General features: G+C 48.2%; 1 protein-coding gene across 1 annotated transcript; it reads left to right on the top strand.

Moving 5' to 3' along the window:
* Nucleotides 1–4,673: 4,673 nt before the first annotated feature.
* cmtr2 (cap methyltransferase 2) lies at nucleotides 4,674–11,289 on the top strand. Its single transcript, XM_037453237.2, has 3 exons — nucleotides 4,674–4,827; nucleotides 6,628–7,881; nucleotides 8,323–11,289. Exons 1-3 carry the CDS (start codon nucleotides 4,762–4,764, stop codon nucleotides 9,376–9,378), a joined length of 2,376 nt encoding a protein of 791 aa, XP_037309134.2. The 5' UTR covers nucleotides 4,674–4,761; the 3' UTR covers nucleotides 9,379–11,289.
* Nucleotides 11,290–14,736: the final 3,447 nt, after the last annotated feature.

Here is a 14,736-nt window from a genome sequence, read left to right on the forward strand (position 1 = left end):
TATTTATTGTGTTATTTCATTTGGTATACCAATGAAATGCTTTTAGTATATTAGATGAGCACTCACAGTGTTGTATCGCTGAGTCCTTTTTGTGCTTGCAAACCCCTGCCAGGGGGCAGTATTGTATTGCAAAAATAATTATTTATTTATCTGCATAGTCATTCATTCATACAGTAAATGTGTACAATTGCTTTTTGAAAAAACAGATAAGAGTTTTCTTATTATTGTTATCATGGTGCTGGGTATCATTTTCACATTGGAGTGCCATGGTTTTACCAACAAAGGCATCCGCCCCTTTTGAATGTATATAGATGGATTGTGTGCCCTTGAAATGCTTGTTTATGTGTGTGCCAGATTATAACACTTTAGTATAAATATATTTCTCTTTCAAGAGCACGGTTGTAATCCTTCCTCTGCAATTTTAGTCCGCTTTTCTCTTCTGACCTCCACGTGGCCTGAATCATACGAGGGATTTACATCTGAAGCTTTCGTTGAGGACAGATTGATGGCCGAGGTATGCTGAATATTGCTGTTTATTCTTTATTGGCTTTCAGTTTAAAGGAGTTATGTAACACCCTCTGTGAGCGTGCACATGCTCAGGGATGTGTCTTGGTGTAGTGGTGAATAATGATTTACACTAAATCTGGAAAATGGACCCTTTATATCTCTGTCGGGAGGGGTGTGGTGAAAGCAACACATCAGCCATGCTTACTGCACACAGGGGCTTAGTTATCTGTGTATGAATTCACACACCAAATGGGGACTGTGGCTATCTGTGTGCTTATAGAATTTCTAGAAACTCTCGCAGAGGCTGTATATGTTTCAGCTTGCTGCATATATATGTGTCATCTCATGCAGTGATAATGTCCTGAGGGGAAAACCTTCAAACTATCATACTCTACTTTAGCTCACAGGATTATATTTCAACCTGCTGGCCAAACAGCTAAACCCACTGAATCCACTGAATCCTTGAAAATCACACAAACTCCTTGCATCTAACAGCTGCACTTCCTGTCAAAGATATCTCAGCAGTCCAGGGAAATACAACTAATGGACATGTAGGTACCAAGGGCTTAGTGTTTCAGTTCAGTTCTGTTTGTTTAACTAGTTTCAGACATTCAAAATTGAACTGTTTGACTTTACATCAGCTGGGGATTTGTGCGTGATACCATACAAATAGGCGTCTACAGGCGTGCTATTGAATCTGAGGCTGAATTTAGAGTGGTGACATGAGCTAACATTAGCATGCTCACACAAGCACAACGACAATGCTTACATTCTGATGCTTATTTGTCACTTAAAAGCATCAGCTACAAACGTAATGGGATTTCTTAATTTGCACAGAGCCCAACGCACAATTGAAGCAGATGGGAATACAGGTTGAAGAATAACAGAAAACAAATTGAAACATTGACCGTATGGTGACACTAAAAGAAAGGTCAGTAAGTTATTACATTTTAGGCTGAGGGTAACGTGATTGTCTGTCTGAACATAAATTTGAATCCATCTATTAATTGTTGAGTTATTAAGAAGTGGACCACCCTGACCAGCCAACACTGCCCACCCTTAAGCCAGATCCACCAACTCGTCTGAAAATCATCCATTGTTCTCTACATTACATTATCTTTTCAGTTTACTCTGCCTGTGAAAATTATTTCCAGTCTCCCTTATTAAGTTGTCCCCTGTAGCTAATTTGTTTTTGAAAGATTACTTGTAATGCAGGCTGCTCAAAGTCCTAATTAATGAAATCGCAATTTGTAGCAACGTCCTTTTTAAATGTTAATTGTTTCTGATAAGAACGTCAGCCAGAGTCCTGAATGAATCTGTTTCTGTCGGTGTGTGTGTGTGTGTGTGTGTGAGTGTGTGTGTGTGCGCTTCTTACAATCACTGTCACGCCGATTGTGATCTGGATGCCTTTTGTGTTCAGAATGGAAAAAAGCTATTAAGCTCCTGTTTAATTTGCAGAGAGCCGGCATTTCAATGGACCAAACGAACAGAGGGATGTTACTGTATCACTGCGTGTAACGCCGATAAATTGTACGCATGACATGGTTGTGTACATGTAGGATGACCTTGTTTTCCTTCAAGGTTACGGCCAGTAGGCTGAGATCATTGTGATGGGGATAACATGAGTCCATCACTTTGCTGCTCAGGCCTTTATTGAAGCAGCGACAGCAAATCTTCGACCTCCTGGCTGAATACTGAGGGATTATTGTTGCGGTGGCAGTGATCTCAGGTGAAGGAGAGGCCACTGTCACCTTGTGTGACTGCAAGGTGTAGCGGATGAGGATGATGCTAAATCCTGTAATATTAGGAGCAAACTAATGGCTCGAAATGTCTCAGGGTATCTCTTTTGCTAAATAGCTTTTGTGGACACATTATTGTGTTCTACAATCTAGATAACTTATTGGTCTACTTGCAATGTTTTTTACATAGATTACAAATGTACTGAATGATCTCCAGTCACATCCAATAAGATTAGAATAATTGGAAAATTAATAGAACAGATATTTAGTTACGCTGAAATTGATATCAGCATATTTCTGTGATATTGAAAATAAAAACAATTTTCAAAGAGCACTTGCCCTGAAACACGTTTTTTTGTTGAAATTATTATCTCTCAAACCAAAGAGGGCGTCATAGAAATTGTGCTACGTGAAATCCAACATAAGATGATTGGATTCACAGGTCTGAAAAAGCTGCATGAACATGACTATGTCATCATATGCTTGTGTTTACACAAATCACTATGAATACAAATGAAGAATATAAAACAGCAGGGAGACTGCATGATGCATTTCTTCTCCCTGTCACGTGCATTTGGGCTTCCCTGATATCACACAGAATTGTCAACTTGGACTTGGTGGTGTGGGCGGATTGCCCACTGTCCTTTATCTTTCCATCCAAATACAATAAAGTGATGGTTGCAGCACTCACATTTTTTGAGATGAAATTAAATAAAAATGCAATGCTTGAAATAAAAGAAAAAGGACCACAGTAACTACGGTCCTCTTTAATGTGATTAATAAATATTACTTTTCTTTTCTTATTAAATATGCTTAAGCTAAAATCTTAACTGTCTTTTGAAATTGTAGTAACGTGTTGTGGAAGCATTCTTGAAAGTTATAGTAATCATTTGCTAAAGTTGTAACACAGAGGATCTCAGAAAATAAACGAACGTGTCAGGTTGTAACAGCTGAAGAAAAATAGGTGCGTTATCGTGGAATCGTGGACTAAGTACATTTCTGTTAGAAAAGAAAGATTCAATGCAGTGTGTTACAGCCAATGATTCCATATAGAGAGAATACTCCAGTTAAAACTGAGAAAGCCATGTCAGCATTGAACTTAACTCCGTATCCTAAACGTATGCACCTTTTTTTTTTAAACTGATATTTGCATAACCACCGCTTCCCCTTTTAAGTGTTCTTTGCATAGATTTCATTCTATATAAAGTGTAATAATAAAAACCTACAGCATTTCATTGCAATCCATTCAATAGTTCTATGGTTATTTCAATAACAAAACCAAATTCTTGGCATTTGGGTTGCACTTGGGGATCACTGAAGTCAGTAGGAAACACAAACTGGGAAGCAACAATACCTGTGCATAATTTGACGATTAGGTTAATGTATGTGTGCTGAGTTATTCATATATTTGGTGCTGTTTAAGCTTTGGAATGACAGAGAGAAAACAACCAAAGAAAGGGAAGCAAACAACAGAAAAGGGAAGATTTTGCAGCCTGGACACTTACAGTGTGTCATGGACAAGTCATACAGCTGGTTTGTTAGTTGAGACCAGAGTGAACTGTATGCTTGAGGGAACTGGCTGAAAGTGGCTGCCCTTTAAGAATCAATCACTACATGGAGTACACACGCTGTCAGCTTCTCTTCCCATTTGCAGAGCAGATTTATTATTTTCATAGTCACACGCGACCTTTAAAACCTCCAATCTCTTTAATTTCAATTGTGATACGGTATATGCTGGTGCATTTGATATGAATGCTGTAAACTCAGAGCTTCCCTAACCCTGAGGGCATGTTTTACATCTTTTTTTTTACATGCATATTTTTTCCAATCAAACCGTAAGGTCCGCTCTCAAAATATAGCTGCAGAAAAGTACTAAGTAGATTCTCAAACGCACCATTTTTTTTACTTAATTGCACGTGGATATCCCAAAGGTTCATTATTTATGCATGAGACTCCTTCTGTGAGTGTCCTGCTTTACTTAGCTACATTTCTTATTAAAGACGGAATCATCCTGAACAGCATATCGGAGTAGTATATTTGATGGGGAGGTAAGTGAATGCAGTGATACAAACAGTTTGTAAAGCCAATTCAAACATGGCATTAAAACAAGTTTCCATCTGCTCATACAGTAGAGGGCTCTTACAATTATATAACATGCTGACACAGATCAGTGCACTGTGGATAATCTGTCGAGAAAGATGGACACACAAGCAAATTTCAGAGTACTCAAATTCTTCTGAATTTATTAGATAGATAAAAGTTAAAATAATTAAAATAGTTTAACACAAACCTTTACTCGTAGTGTAATAAATCATCATGTAATAAACATATCCGCAAATAAGAATTCCCAAATAGCAATATTATTTAATTAATAAAGCATTCAATCATATATGGTACGGATGAACTCTATAAGAGTAATGATGAATTCGTGCTAATGGAAAAATAATTTGTCTATTTTTTAGCAATAAAAGTGACATATTCCTTTAAGAGAAGCCATGCCCTCTCAGCTTTGCGCATGCGCAGTGTCATTGTGAGTCACGTGGAAAGCGTGGCTCCGTTCTCCTTCAGCAGCAATTGTCCGGTGAGTTTGTGTTCAGCTACTTTTACTGTCCCCCGGTCTCTCTCTCATCGACGGAGACCTCCTCACACTGCGGGGGTTTGTCTCTGGGAGACTTCAGTCCACACAGGGTCCGTAAAGTCCCTCGTGGCGCACTTTAGGAGACACAGCTCGCGCACTGCGTCAGAAAGAATGGACCCGTCCTCAAGTGTTGTTTCAACGCGACGTTGTTCAAACTCCTCATTGTCCCCACACCTCAAACACACGCAGTCATGTGTTAATGACCACACATGTGATTCAGCTTCACGTGACGTGAGCAGCTGGAGGGTTTGAACCCGGATATAACAAGTTATGCTTAAAGGAAACCTGTCTTCATTGTTGCCACAATTTTTACATTTCAAGCATCAAATTGTTGGCAAAATGTGACGTCTAACTAATTGATCTAATTGTGTCCTTTTTAAGTTGTTGATAACGTTTCTTTTATTTGCTGATTACACTCTACGTATTTGACCAATTACTTAAAACCAAAAATGAGTTATACACATATTTAACATTTTACTCACTAATTTCACTATAACTAAGCAAGTACTCATTAGTGTGTGTGTGTGTGTGTGTGTGTGTGTGTAAATATGTGTGTGTGTGTAAATATATATATATATATATATATATATATATATATATATATATATATATTCACACACACATATGTGTGTGTATACATAATTCACTTAAAGCCTGTCTATAGCTGCAGTTGAAGATTCTTTACAATTACATTTGAGATGATAAATGCAGAGCTAATTTAGACATACTTAATTAACGCTCATCTCAATTTACCTCATGATCACCTTTATAAATCTCTTTCATCCTTAAACTGTCTCATCAGGCTTTTTTTCTTGTTCATTTATGTAAACAGCAGCTAGAAGAAGAAGCAAATGATTTTAAATACACACAAGTGGGGCTTAACAATGTGATTGATGAGGAGTAATTGATGAATGTGCCCACATTTTGCCAAACATCACTGAGTCACTGCAGACGATTCAAGAAATGACCCTGAAAAGACCAGTGTTCCTCCATATCATGTGTACATGAGCTGAGGATCAGTTATGGGCTTAATTCCCTTCTGACTGTATGTTGTTTAATGTAATGAATTAGAAATTGCTCAGCATTTATGCAAACTGGTAAAACTCCAGGTTTCAGGACACAGTGATGGTCTAGTTAACAGTTTCACCATCACATACTGACCTGTTCAGTCACCATGTGCTGAACAAACATTGAACTATGTGTCTCGACATTTCTCCCCTCAATCATTTAGAAAATTCTACTTTTTATGATTATGATTATTAAATAATTTATAAACTCACAGTGGTTACAAACATGACATAAAGCCGAATGTGTCTTCCACACTGCAACATCACAACCTTTAATGTAACTTGCATCATGTACTATTCATGTGTGGATAAGATACATTAGAGGAGACTTTGTGTGTGGAAGCGTTCGAGAAAACCTCTCGATATTGTTGGTGAAGCTCTGGCCTTGTGAGGTAATCACCAGTGTTTACAATCTGCCCGAGGGCGCCACATCATAATGAGTTGACATAAGTAATTCAACACCACTCGTGCGTGTAGAGGAAAAATGAAGGGTTGCAGAGCCGGGCCTCTGTAATGGATAATTCACAGTGAAATGTTAGCAGTTTTTCAGATTGACTGCTGTTGCCATGTGAGCAAGTCACATAAACACTGATCTGTCTGGTGGATTACATCAGAACACAAAGCGGCTGATGTTTGAATCAGAACATTGCAAACTCCTCTTGTCGCACTTCCACAGGTGTGGAGGATGAGCTCAGGTGACGGGACCAGGAGGAAGGTCTCCCAGCTGCAGCACTTCAACAACACGTTCGACCCCGAAACACTGACTGAGATTCAAGGTATTTTTAGTAAAATCAGAACATATGTGAAACCTTCTGGCGGGGAGTGGTGCGTCCCCGACCCCAACGCCGCTCTGAGGCACTGCGCGGAGGAGCACCCGGGCCTGCAGGCCCTGAAGGCGTCGCTGAACGAGGTCAAGAACCAGCTCAGCGACAAGAACGTCGAGGTCTGGCATCAGCACACCAACTCCACCAATCGGGCCGGGAAGGTGATCGCTGCCGTGCGCTCTGCTGCCAACGCGGAGATCTGCACTCAGGCCTGGTGCAAGTTCTTTGAGATCCTGGGAACCTTCGACCTTCTTCCCGAGGAGGCTCTTCAGAACGGAGAGCTGAACACGGTCCACCTGTGTGAAGCTCCGGGGGCTTTTATCACCGCTCTGAACCACTACACCAAAACCAGCGAGTCCACGCGCCACTGCGACTGGAGCTGGGCCGCCAACACCCTCAACCCGTACCACGAGGCCAACGGCAGCGGCGCCACAATCGCCGACGATCGCTTAATCGCCAACACGCTGCCCTGGTGGTTCTTTGGATCGGACAACACGGGCAACGTCATGATCCAGAAACATTTGCTGGAGCTGCAGGCGTTTGTGGCCAACATGCGCAGGGTCGACGTGGTGACGGCAGACGGCAGCTTCGACTGTCAGGAGAAGCCGGACGAGCAGGAGGCGCTGGTGGCGTCGCTGCTCCACTGCGAAGCCACCGCCGCGCTGCTGCTCCTGAGCCCCGGCGGCTCCTTTGTGCTGAAGATGTTCACCCTGTACGAGCACTCCTCCGTCTGCCTGCTCTACCTGCTGACCTGCTGTTTCCGGTCCGTCAACGTCTTCAAGCCCGCCACCAGCAAGCCGGGCAACTCCGAGGTGTACGTTGTGTGTCTGCACTACGACGGCAAGGAAGCTGTGCGGCCCCTGCTCGCCAAGCTGATCCGCAACTACGGGCCACATCTGGCCGACCGAGAGGCGCTTTTCCCGAACGCGCTTGTTCCGGAGTCGTTTCTGAAACAGCACGAAGAAGTGTGCTCGTACTTCCACGCGCTGCAGGTGGAGACCATCACAGAAAACCTGCGGCTGTTTGAAGGAATGAGCAGCGAGCAGAGGCAGCGTCTCGACCACATCAGGGACTGCACGGCTCAGCAATACCTGCAGCGCTTCCAGGTAGGGTGTCTGCGGAGAACCAGCCGTTCTTCTTTACCTTTTCTAAATGGTCGGCCGATCAGCAGGTTTTTTTTTTTGTGAATCATCGGCTTCAAGATTAAGCTCTGAGGCTCTTGGGTCTAAGTTTTGAATTCAGTTGAATTTGTAGTAGCATGGGTTTTAGAATGTGTACTTGACCTAAATGGACTTAATAACACCTGACACTAGACCGCAAGAAATGAGCCTGGAAAGGATCAGCAGTTCAGAAGAAGCCGTCTTTGGATTGTAACAAAATGCTTGTAACACCAGTTAGTGTTAAACCCACGTAGCGCCTTTCCCTCTGTTCCTTATTACAGCTTCGCAAATGATGGAAAACCTCTGATGTGCAACTAAGTGGCCTTCATTTGGGTTCATTTTGGCTAACTGCTTTGTCCGTACAGTAACCGAAGTATCTGTTTGTAGGTGAACTTCCTCCCACGAGGTCGGTGGGTCTCTCGTAACACGGTGATTCCCGCCTGCTGCGGCGCCTCGGCGGGCCGACCGCTGGCCCAGAAGAAGCAAACGGGCTCCTTCAACGAGCGGAGGGAACTGCAGACCCTGAGCTGGAGGCAGCGCATCCAGAGAGGATGCCACGCAGCCTGGGTGCAGACGCACTGCAGCGAGGCCTCGGGGTCAGGCTGCGCGCTGGAAGGACCCCTGTCCGGCTGTCAGGAGGATCTGTGGTACGTTGTCGTCGGAGCTGCGCTGCCCGACGTCAGAAACTCTGCGTTCTGCGACGGAGGATTGCTGACCCGCGTGAATGAAGCCCTGCTGCATACGGCAGCAGACTGGACTCGCACGCCCCCGTGCGACTCCTGCCACGCGCTCCACCCGGCCTCCGTCTTGTCCGACGTGGCGGGTCTTTGCGCCGTCCCGGCGGACTTCGATGGGAACGGAGAGCCGAGACGGTGTTTGGTGCTCGGCAGCCGCTCCGCGTGGGACGCCTGTGAGGGCCAATTGGGGGATTTAGTCTTAACCTTTTCTGCAGCGCCGTCGGCTCCTCCAGGAGGCTGCAGCACGCTGCATGACGGGCATCCGCTGTACCAGCAGCAGCTTCTGGGTTGTGTTGTGTTCTCCCTGCAGACACTGAACTCCGGGGACGCGCTGCTGCTGCCTCTGTTATCGGCCTTCACCCGTGTCACCGCGGCTGTTGTGCTCTGCCTGCACGCGTGTTTTCGCGTGGTCACGTTCAGGTGTCCGCCCCCCTGCGGCAAAGTCGGGGCAGTGCTTGCGTGTGCAGGCTTCTGCCCCGAAGCCGCCGCACGACTGCTCCCCGTTCTCACCGATGTCCATAACTGCATGAGTCAGATGTTAAGAGGAGAAGAGGAAACTGGTAAGAATCCTCTGCCCGGGGGTCAGAGTCAGGTGCTGCAGTTTGTTCCCATGGAGCAGCTTCTCACAGGAGGAGTGGCTGAGTTCCTGCGGACCATGAACTGTGAAATCATCCGGCAGCAGCTGCATTTGCTCATGCAATCATAGTGCAGTCGAGGGAGCTAAATCTCTGCAGGAACCACATTCGACGAGCAAATAAACTGTGGTCGAGTTGGCTCCTCCGTATCCCAGTTTCAGGCAGGCTTCACCTCAAGTGAACGATAATTTAATCATATTTGTATTTTATCTCAGTAAAAATCATATCACAGTTAACAGCTGTCCATTTTTTGAGGGGTGTTTTTCTTTTGCAGGTAATTTTAGGTCATTGCTCGCCTCCCAATTTGCAAGTGTTCCACCAGAGCAAGTTCCTATTTAGTAAGAGCATGTTTGCTGCATCCTGGGCAATACTGTGATTGGTGAAACTCAAACAAGCCCGAGCGGTTCTTCCCCTGAAGCAGAATGATAATGGGTGCAGCCAGACCTTTCTCCAGCACTGACACATTGCTGTGGAGATGTGGAGCGAGACTAAATGAGCTGTGACTCTGGGCCGTTCACAGTCTGTTTTATTCTCGGTGACTGTTTTTTCCAGAGGGTTAGTCGCTGAATCATTTTGATGCTGATTTCAAAAGAGGAGAATTAAACTGATTCTGCACAAGCAGAGATTGTGTCTTTTTACTCCATGCTTTCCTCACGTTAAAACCATGGAATGTGACATCATTACTAGCATTACAAGGACTTTCTGAATAGTATATTACCAAGTGTACAACCATAAAAAACAAAAGGAATTTTGTCATGGTTTTCTCAACATGTTTTTGGTGAGCGGAGTTATGAATCAAAAAGTGAAGCGCCTCTGTAATACTGAAAATGTAAGGCTGATTTCTTTAATTCAATTATTTTTAATATTTTACACACATTTACATTAAATTATTTTATTTTTTTAGTAAACATTAATACTAGTCAGTGCTCCATGATGGTGACTATATTTTTTTCATATATATTTATAAAACTAAATAAAATCAGTCAATTGTCTCTACCAATGAATCATTAACCTCTGATGTGAAATAAGTCAAACCTTCACTCCACTATTCTTAAGCACCCGTGTCATTGTGTTCCAACAAAATGTAAGTGTGCTACATGCAAAGCTTTTGACGACCTGCAGGCGACAACATTGTCTAATGATACAAGCTCGCAGTGCATAAAAATGCAAATTACTTTCAGCACTTGATCAGCAGAACTCATCTGTCACTGAATTCCCTGAGGGATTTAGGGAGGTTGAATAAACAATAGTCCAACCCTCAGCAACAAACCTCCCGTCAGACACAGATGTTTTCCAATGAAATGCACAACACAAAGACCCTGGAGTTTTACTCTCAAGTGCTTGTTGTGTTTTTACAAACATTTCAAACCAGGGAGGTGGTGATTTTTTGTTGTTGTCATTTTACATTCAGCTTATGAAATGACTTACTGTTTAACAATTAATTTTTTCTTTTGTGCCCAGTGACAAAAACAATTAGCCACATTTGAAAGGACAGGTTGCGTGCACAGAAGCATTTTATACTGCATGAGCTGCATTTCTTGTTTCATTATTTGAGCGTTGGAGAACATTGAAGTTCACAATAAAGCAGTAGAATTATCTCTGAGCAGAGCGAGGTTCTGATTAGATTTAAAGAAATGACTAAAGCTAATTTATGTTTATATATACCTGCTTAAATTAATGAATTTAAGCTCGTAGCTTGTATCTTAAATTAACTACATACAACAGAAGAAAATAATCCTCTGAGAAAAAGCTTCTCAAGATACCAAACAAGTCATCATATGGTCCAGTATCCTCATTGTTGAACTATCATAGACATTGAGTTTTTGAATTAGACAAATAAACAATTCTAAATGTATCATACCTTATCATGCATTCAATAGAACCATCTGTGGTTAAAAAAGTAATATTTCACAAATCCCTCCTGTGTGTGTGTGTTTTAGTCATATAATTTGGTATTATGTATTGTGTGCCAGAAATGTAATCTGTAATACTTCCGTTCCCCCCTTTGTGTGCTGACTATAGATTGATTAATAGTTTTGTCACGAACGGTGCTGGAGCAGGCGGAAGCAGGACTCAAATGCAGAGGTTCTCGAACAACGTGCTCTTTAATCTTGACAAGAAAACAATAACGTGCTCCAACGGCAAGGGATACATAGACATGGACAATGACGCGACAAAGGACAACTGGCACACAGGGCTTAAATACACAAGGGAGGTGCAGGTGATTGGACACAGGTGGAATCAATCACGCAATCACAAGACAAGGCAGGAAGTGAAGTTAACCCAGGACCACAAGAGACATGAAACTTCAAACTAAAACCGGAAGCGAAGCCAAACCGTGACAGAACCCCCCCCTCAAGGACCGAATTCCAGACGGTCCTAAAGGGGAGCAGAACCGGAAAAAATCAGACAAGGGGAGGGAGGGTGGGGACCCGACAGCTAAGGTCCGGCGGCCTGCCGGGGCGGCGGCCAGGCGTGGGGTGCTCAGGGGGTCTGCCGGGTCGGCGACCGGGCCTCGGGGTCTCGGGGGGTCTGCCGGGCCGGCGGCCGGGCCTCGGGGTCTCGGGGGGTCTGCCGGGTCGGCGGCCGTGCGTCGTGGCGGGGGGCGCCGAGCAGTGCGGCTCCGGCGTCGTCGTGGCTTGGGGCGCCGAGCTGTGCGGCTCCGGCGTCGTCGTGGCGTGGGGCGCCGAGCTGTGCGGCTCCGGCGTCGTCGTGGCGTGGGGCGCCGAGCTGTGCGGCTCCGGCGTCGTCGTGGCGTGGGGCGCCGAGCTGTGCGGCTCCGGCGTCGTCGTGGCGGGGGGCGCCGAGCAGTGCGGCTCCGGCGTCGTCGTGGCGGGGGGCGCCGAGCAGTGCGGCTCCGGCGTCGTCGTGGCGGGGGGCGCCGAGCTGTGCGGCTGCGGCGTCGTCGTGGAGGGGGGCGCCGAGCAGTGCGGCTCCGGCGTCGTCGTGGCGGGGGGCGCCGAGCAGTGCGGCTCCGGCGTCGTCGTGGCGGGGGGCGCCGAGCAGTGCGGCTCCGGCGTCGTCGTGGCGGGGGGCGCCGAGCAGTGCGGCTGCGGCGTCGTCGTGGCGGGGGGCGCCGAGCTGTGCGGCTGCGGCGTCGTCGTGGAGGGGGGCGCCGAGCAGTGCGGCTCCGGCGTCGTCGTGGCGGGGGGCGCCGAGCAGTGCGGCGGCCCAACCCCTGACCCCACCCCCCCCTCAAGGGCCGGATCCCAGACGGCCCCCAGGGGTGGGGGGGAGAGGACCAAGGGATGGGAGGGAGGGGGCACGATCAGGGGCCGTGGGGACGGGCCCGGAGACTGGACTCTGGGGGCCGGAACGGGCGGAGACTGGACTCTGGGGGCCGGAACGGGCGGAGACTGGACTCTGGGGGCCGGAACGGGCGGAGACTGGACTCTGGGGGCCGGAACGGGCGGAGACTGGACTCTGGGGGCCGGAACGGGCGGAGACTGGACTCTGGGGGCCGGAACGGGCGGAGACTGGACTCTGGGGGCCGGAACGGGCGGAGACTGGACTCTGGGGGCCGGAACGGGCGGAGACTGGACTCTGGGGGCCGGAACGGGCGGAGACTGGACTCTGGGGGCCGGAACGGGCGGAGACTGGACTCTGGGGGCCGGAACGGGCGGAGACTGGACTCTGGGGGCCGGAACGGGCGGAGACTGGACTCTGGGGGCCGGAACGGGCGGAGACTGGACTCTGGGGGCCGGAACGGGCGGAGACTGGACTCTGGGGGCCGGAACGGGCGGAGACTGGACTCTGGGGGCCGGAACGGGCGGAGACTGGACTCTGGGGGCCGGAACGGGCGGAGACTGGACTCTGGGGGCCGGAACGGGCGGAGACTGGACTCTGGGGGCCGGAACGGGCGGAGACTGGACTCTGGGGGCCGGAACGGGCGGAGACTGGACTCTGGGGGCCGGAACGGGCGGAGACTGGACTCTGGGGGCCGGAACGGGCGGAGACTGGACTCTGGGGGCCGGAACGGGCGGAGACTGGACTCTGGGGGCCGGAACGGGCGGAGACTGGACTCTGGGGGCCGGAACGGGCGGAGACTGGACTCTGGGGGCCGGAACGGGCGGAGACTGGACTCTGGGGGCCGGAACGGGCGGAGACTGGACTCTGGGGGCCGGAACGGGCGGAGACTGGACTCTGGGGGCCGGAACGGGCGGAGACTGGACTCTGGGGGCCGGAACGGGCGGAGACTGGACTCTGGGGGCCGGAACGGGCGGAGACTGGACTCTGGGGGCCGGAACGGGCGGAGACTGGACTCTGGGGGCCGGAACGGGCGGAGACTGGACTCTGGGGGCCGGAACGGGCGGAGACTGGACTCTGGGGGCCGGAACGGGCGGAGACTGGACTCTGGGGGCCGGAACGGGCGGAGACTGGACTCTGGGGGCCGGAACGGGCGGAGACTGGACTCTGGGGGCCGGAACGGGCGGAGACGGGAGTCTTGGGGCCCGCTCAGGCTGGAACGGGCGTCTTGGGGCCCGCTCAGGCTGGAACGGGCGTCTTGGGGCCCGCTCAGGCTGAAACGGGCGTCTTGGGGCCCGCTCAGGCTGAAACGGGCGTCTTGGGGCCCGCTCAGGCTGGAACGGATATCTGGGGGCCGAGTCGGGAGCCGGGACTGCGGGGGTTCGTCGGCTCCTTCTCCTCGGATTGAGGAGGTCCCGGAGCCTGAAGCATTCCTCCTGGTAGCTCCTGGGGCCAACAACGACATCAGTCTTCCATTGAAAAAATGGGCTTCTTACGTCGAGGTAGTCAGGCCCCAGGTCGCTCCAGGAGTCCGCTGGCATGCCGGTGTTTCGCCGGGCAGCCTGCTGCATGCTCCGTGGTCCCCCAAACGCAAGGCGAGTTCCCAAATATTTATCATTAGGGTAAAACCCTGCTGAGTCCTTCCTTGGTCGCGTCATTCTGTCACGATCTGTGCTGGGTGCAGGTTGACGGAGGCAGGCAGGCAGGACTCAGACGCAGGGTCTTCCGACAAAGTGCTATTTATTCAAACAAAACTCAAGCAGAACGTGCACCAACGAGGACTGACATGGACAATGACGCGACAAAGGACAACTGGCACACAGGGCTTAAATACACAAGGGAGGTGCAGGTGATTGGACACAGGTGGAATCAATCACGCAATCACAAGACAAGGCAGGAAGTGAAGTTAACCCAGGACCACAAGAGACATGAAACTTCAAACTAAAACCGGAAGCGAAGCCAAACCGTGACAGTTTAGTGATCCTACAAGGGGACATTTTTTCTATACAGCAGCATTTATATTTACAGCTATAAAATGAACAAAACAATACATGCACAAAGTAGAATAATAATACATGAATTAACTAAACAACTGTGCAAAGATCTATGCAACAGTCTAATGGTGTTCTAGTTATGTAATTTATTTGGTCAGAGGGGATTTATGGTCTTGTTGAAGTGGACAG

The sequence above is a fragment of the Pungitius pungitius genome, chromosome 4 (genome assembly GCF_949316345.1).
Source record: "Pungitius pungitius chromosome 4, fPunPun2.1, whole genome shotgun sequence".
Lineage (NCBI taxonomy): Eukaryota > Metazoa > Chordata > Actinopteri > Perciformes > Gasterosteidae > Pungitius > Pungitius pungitius.

Bases quoted from the DNA above. Each gene is read 5' to 3' on its own strand.
- cmtr2 (XM_037453237.2), top strand. From the start codon at position 4,762: ATGCGCAGTGTCATTGTGAGTCACGTGGAAAGCGTGGCTCCGTTCTCC. The intron at 4,828-6,627 runs GTGAGTTTGTGT...GCACTTCCACAG, and splicing joins CCTTCAGCAGCAATTGTCCG to GTGTGGAGGATGAGCTCAGG. The intron at 7,882-8,322 runs GTAGGGTGTCTG...ATCTGTTTGTAG, and splicing joins AATACCTGCAGCGCTTCCAG to GTGAACTTCCTCCCACGAGG.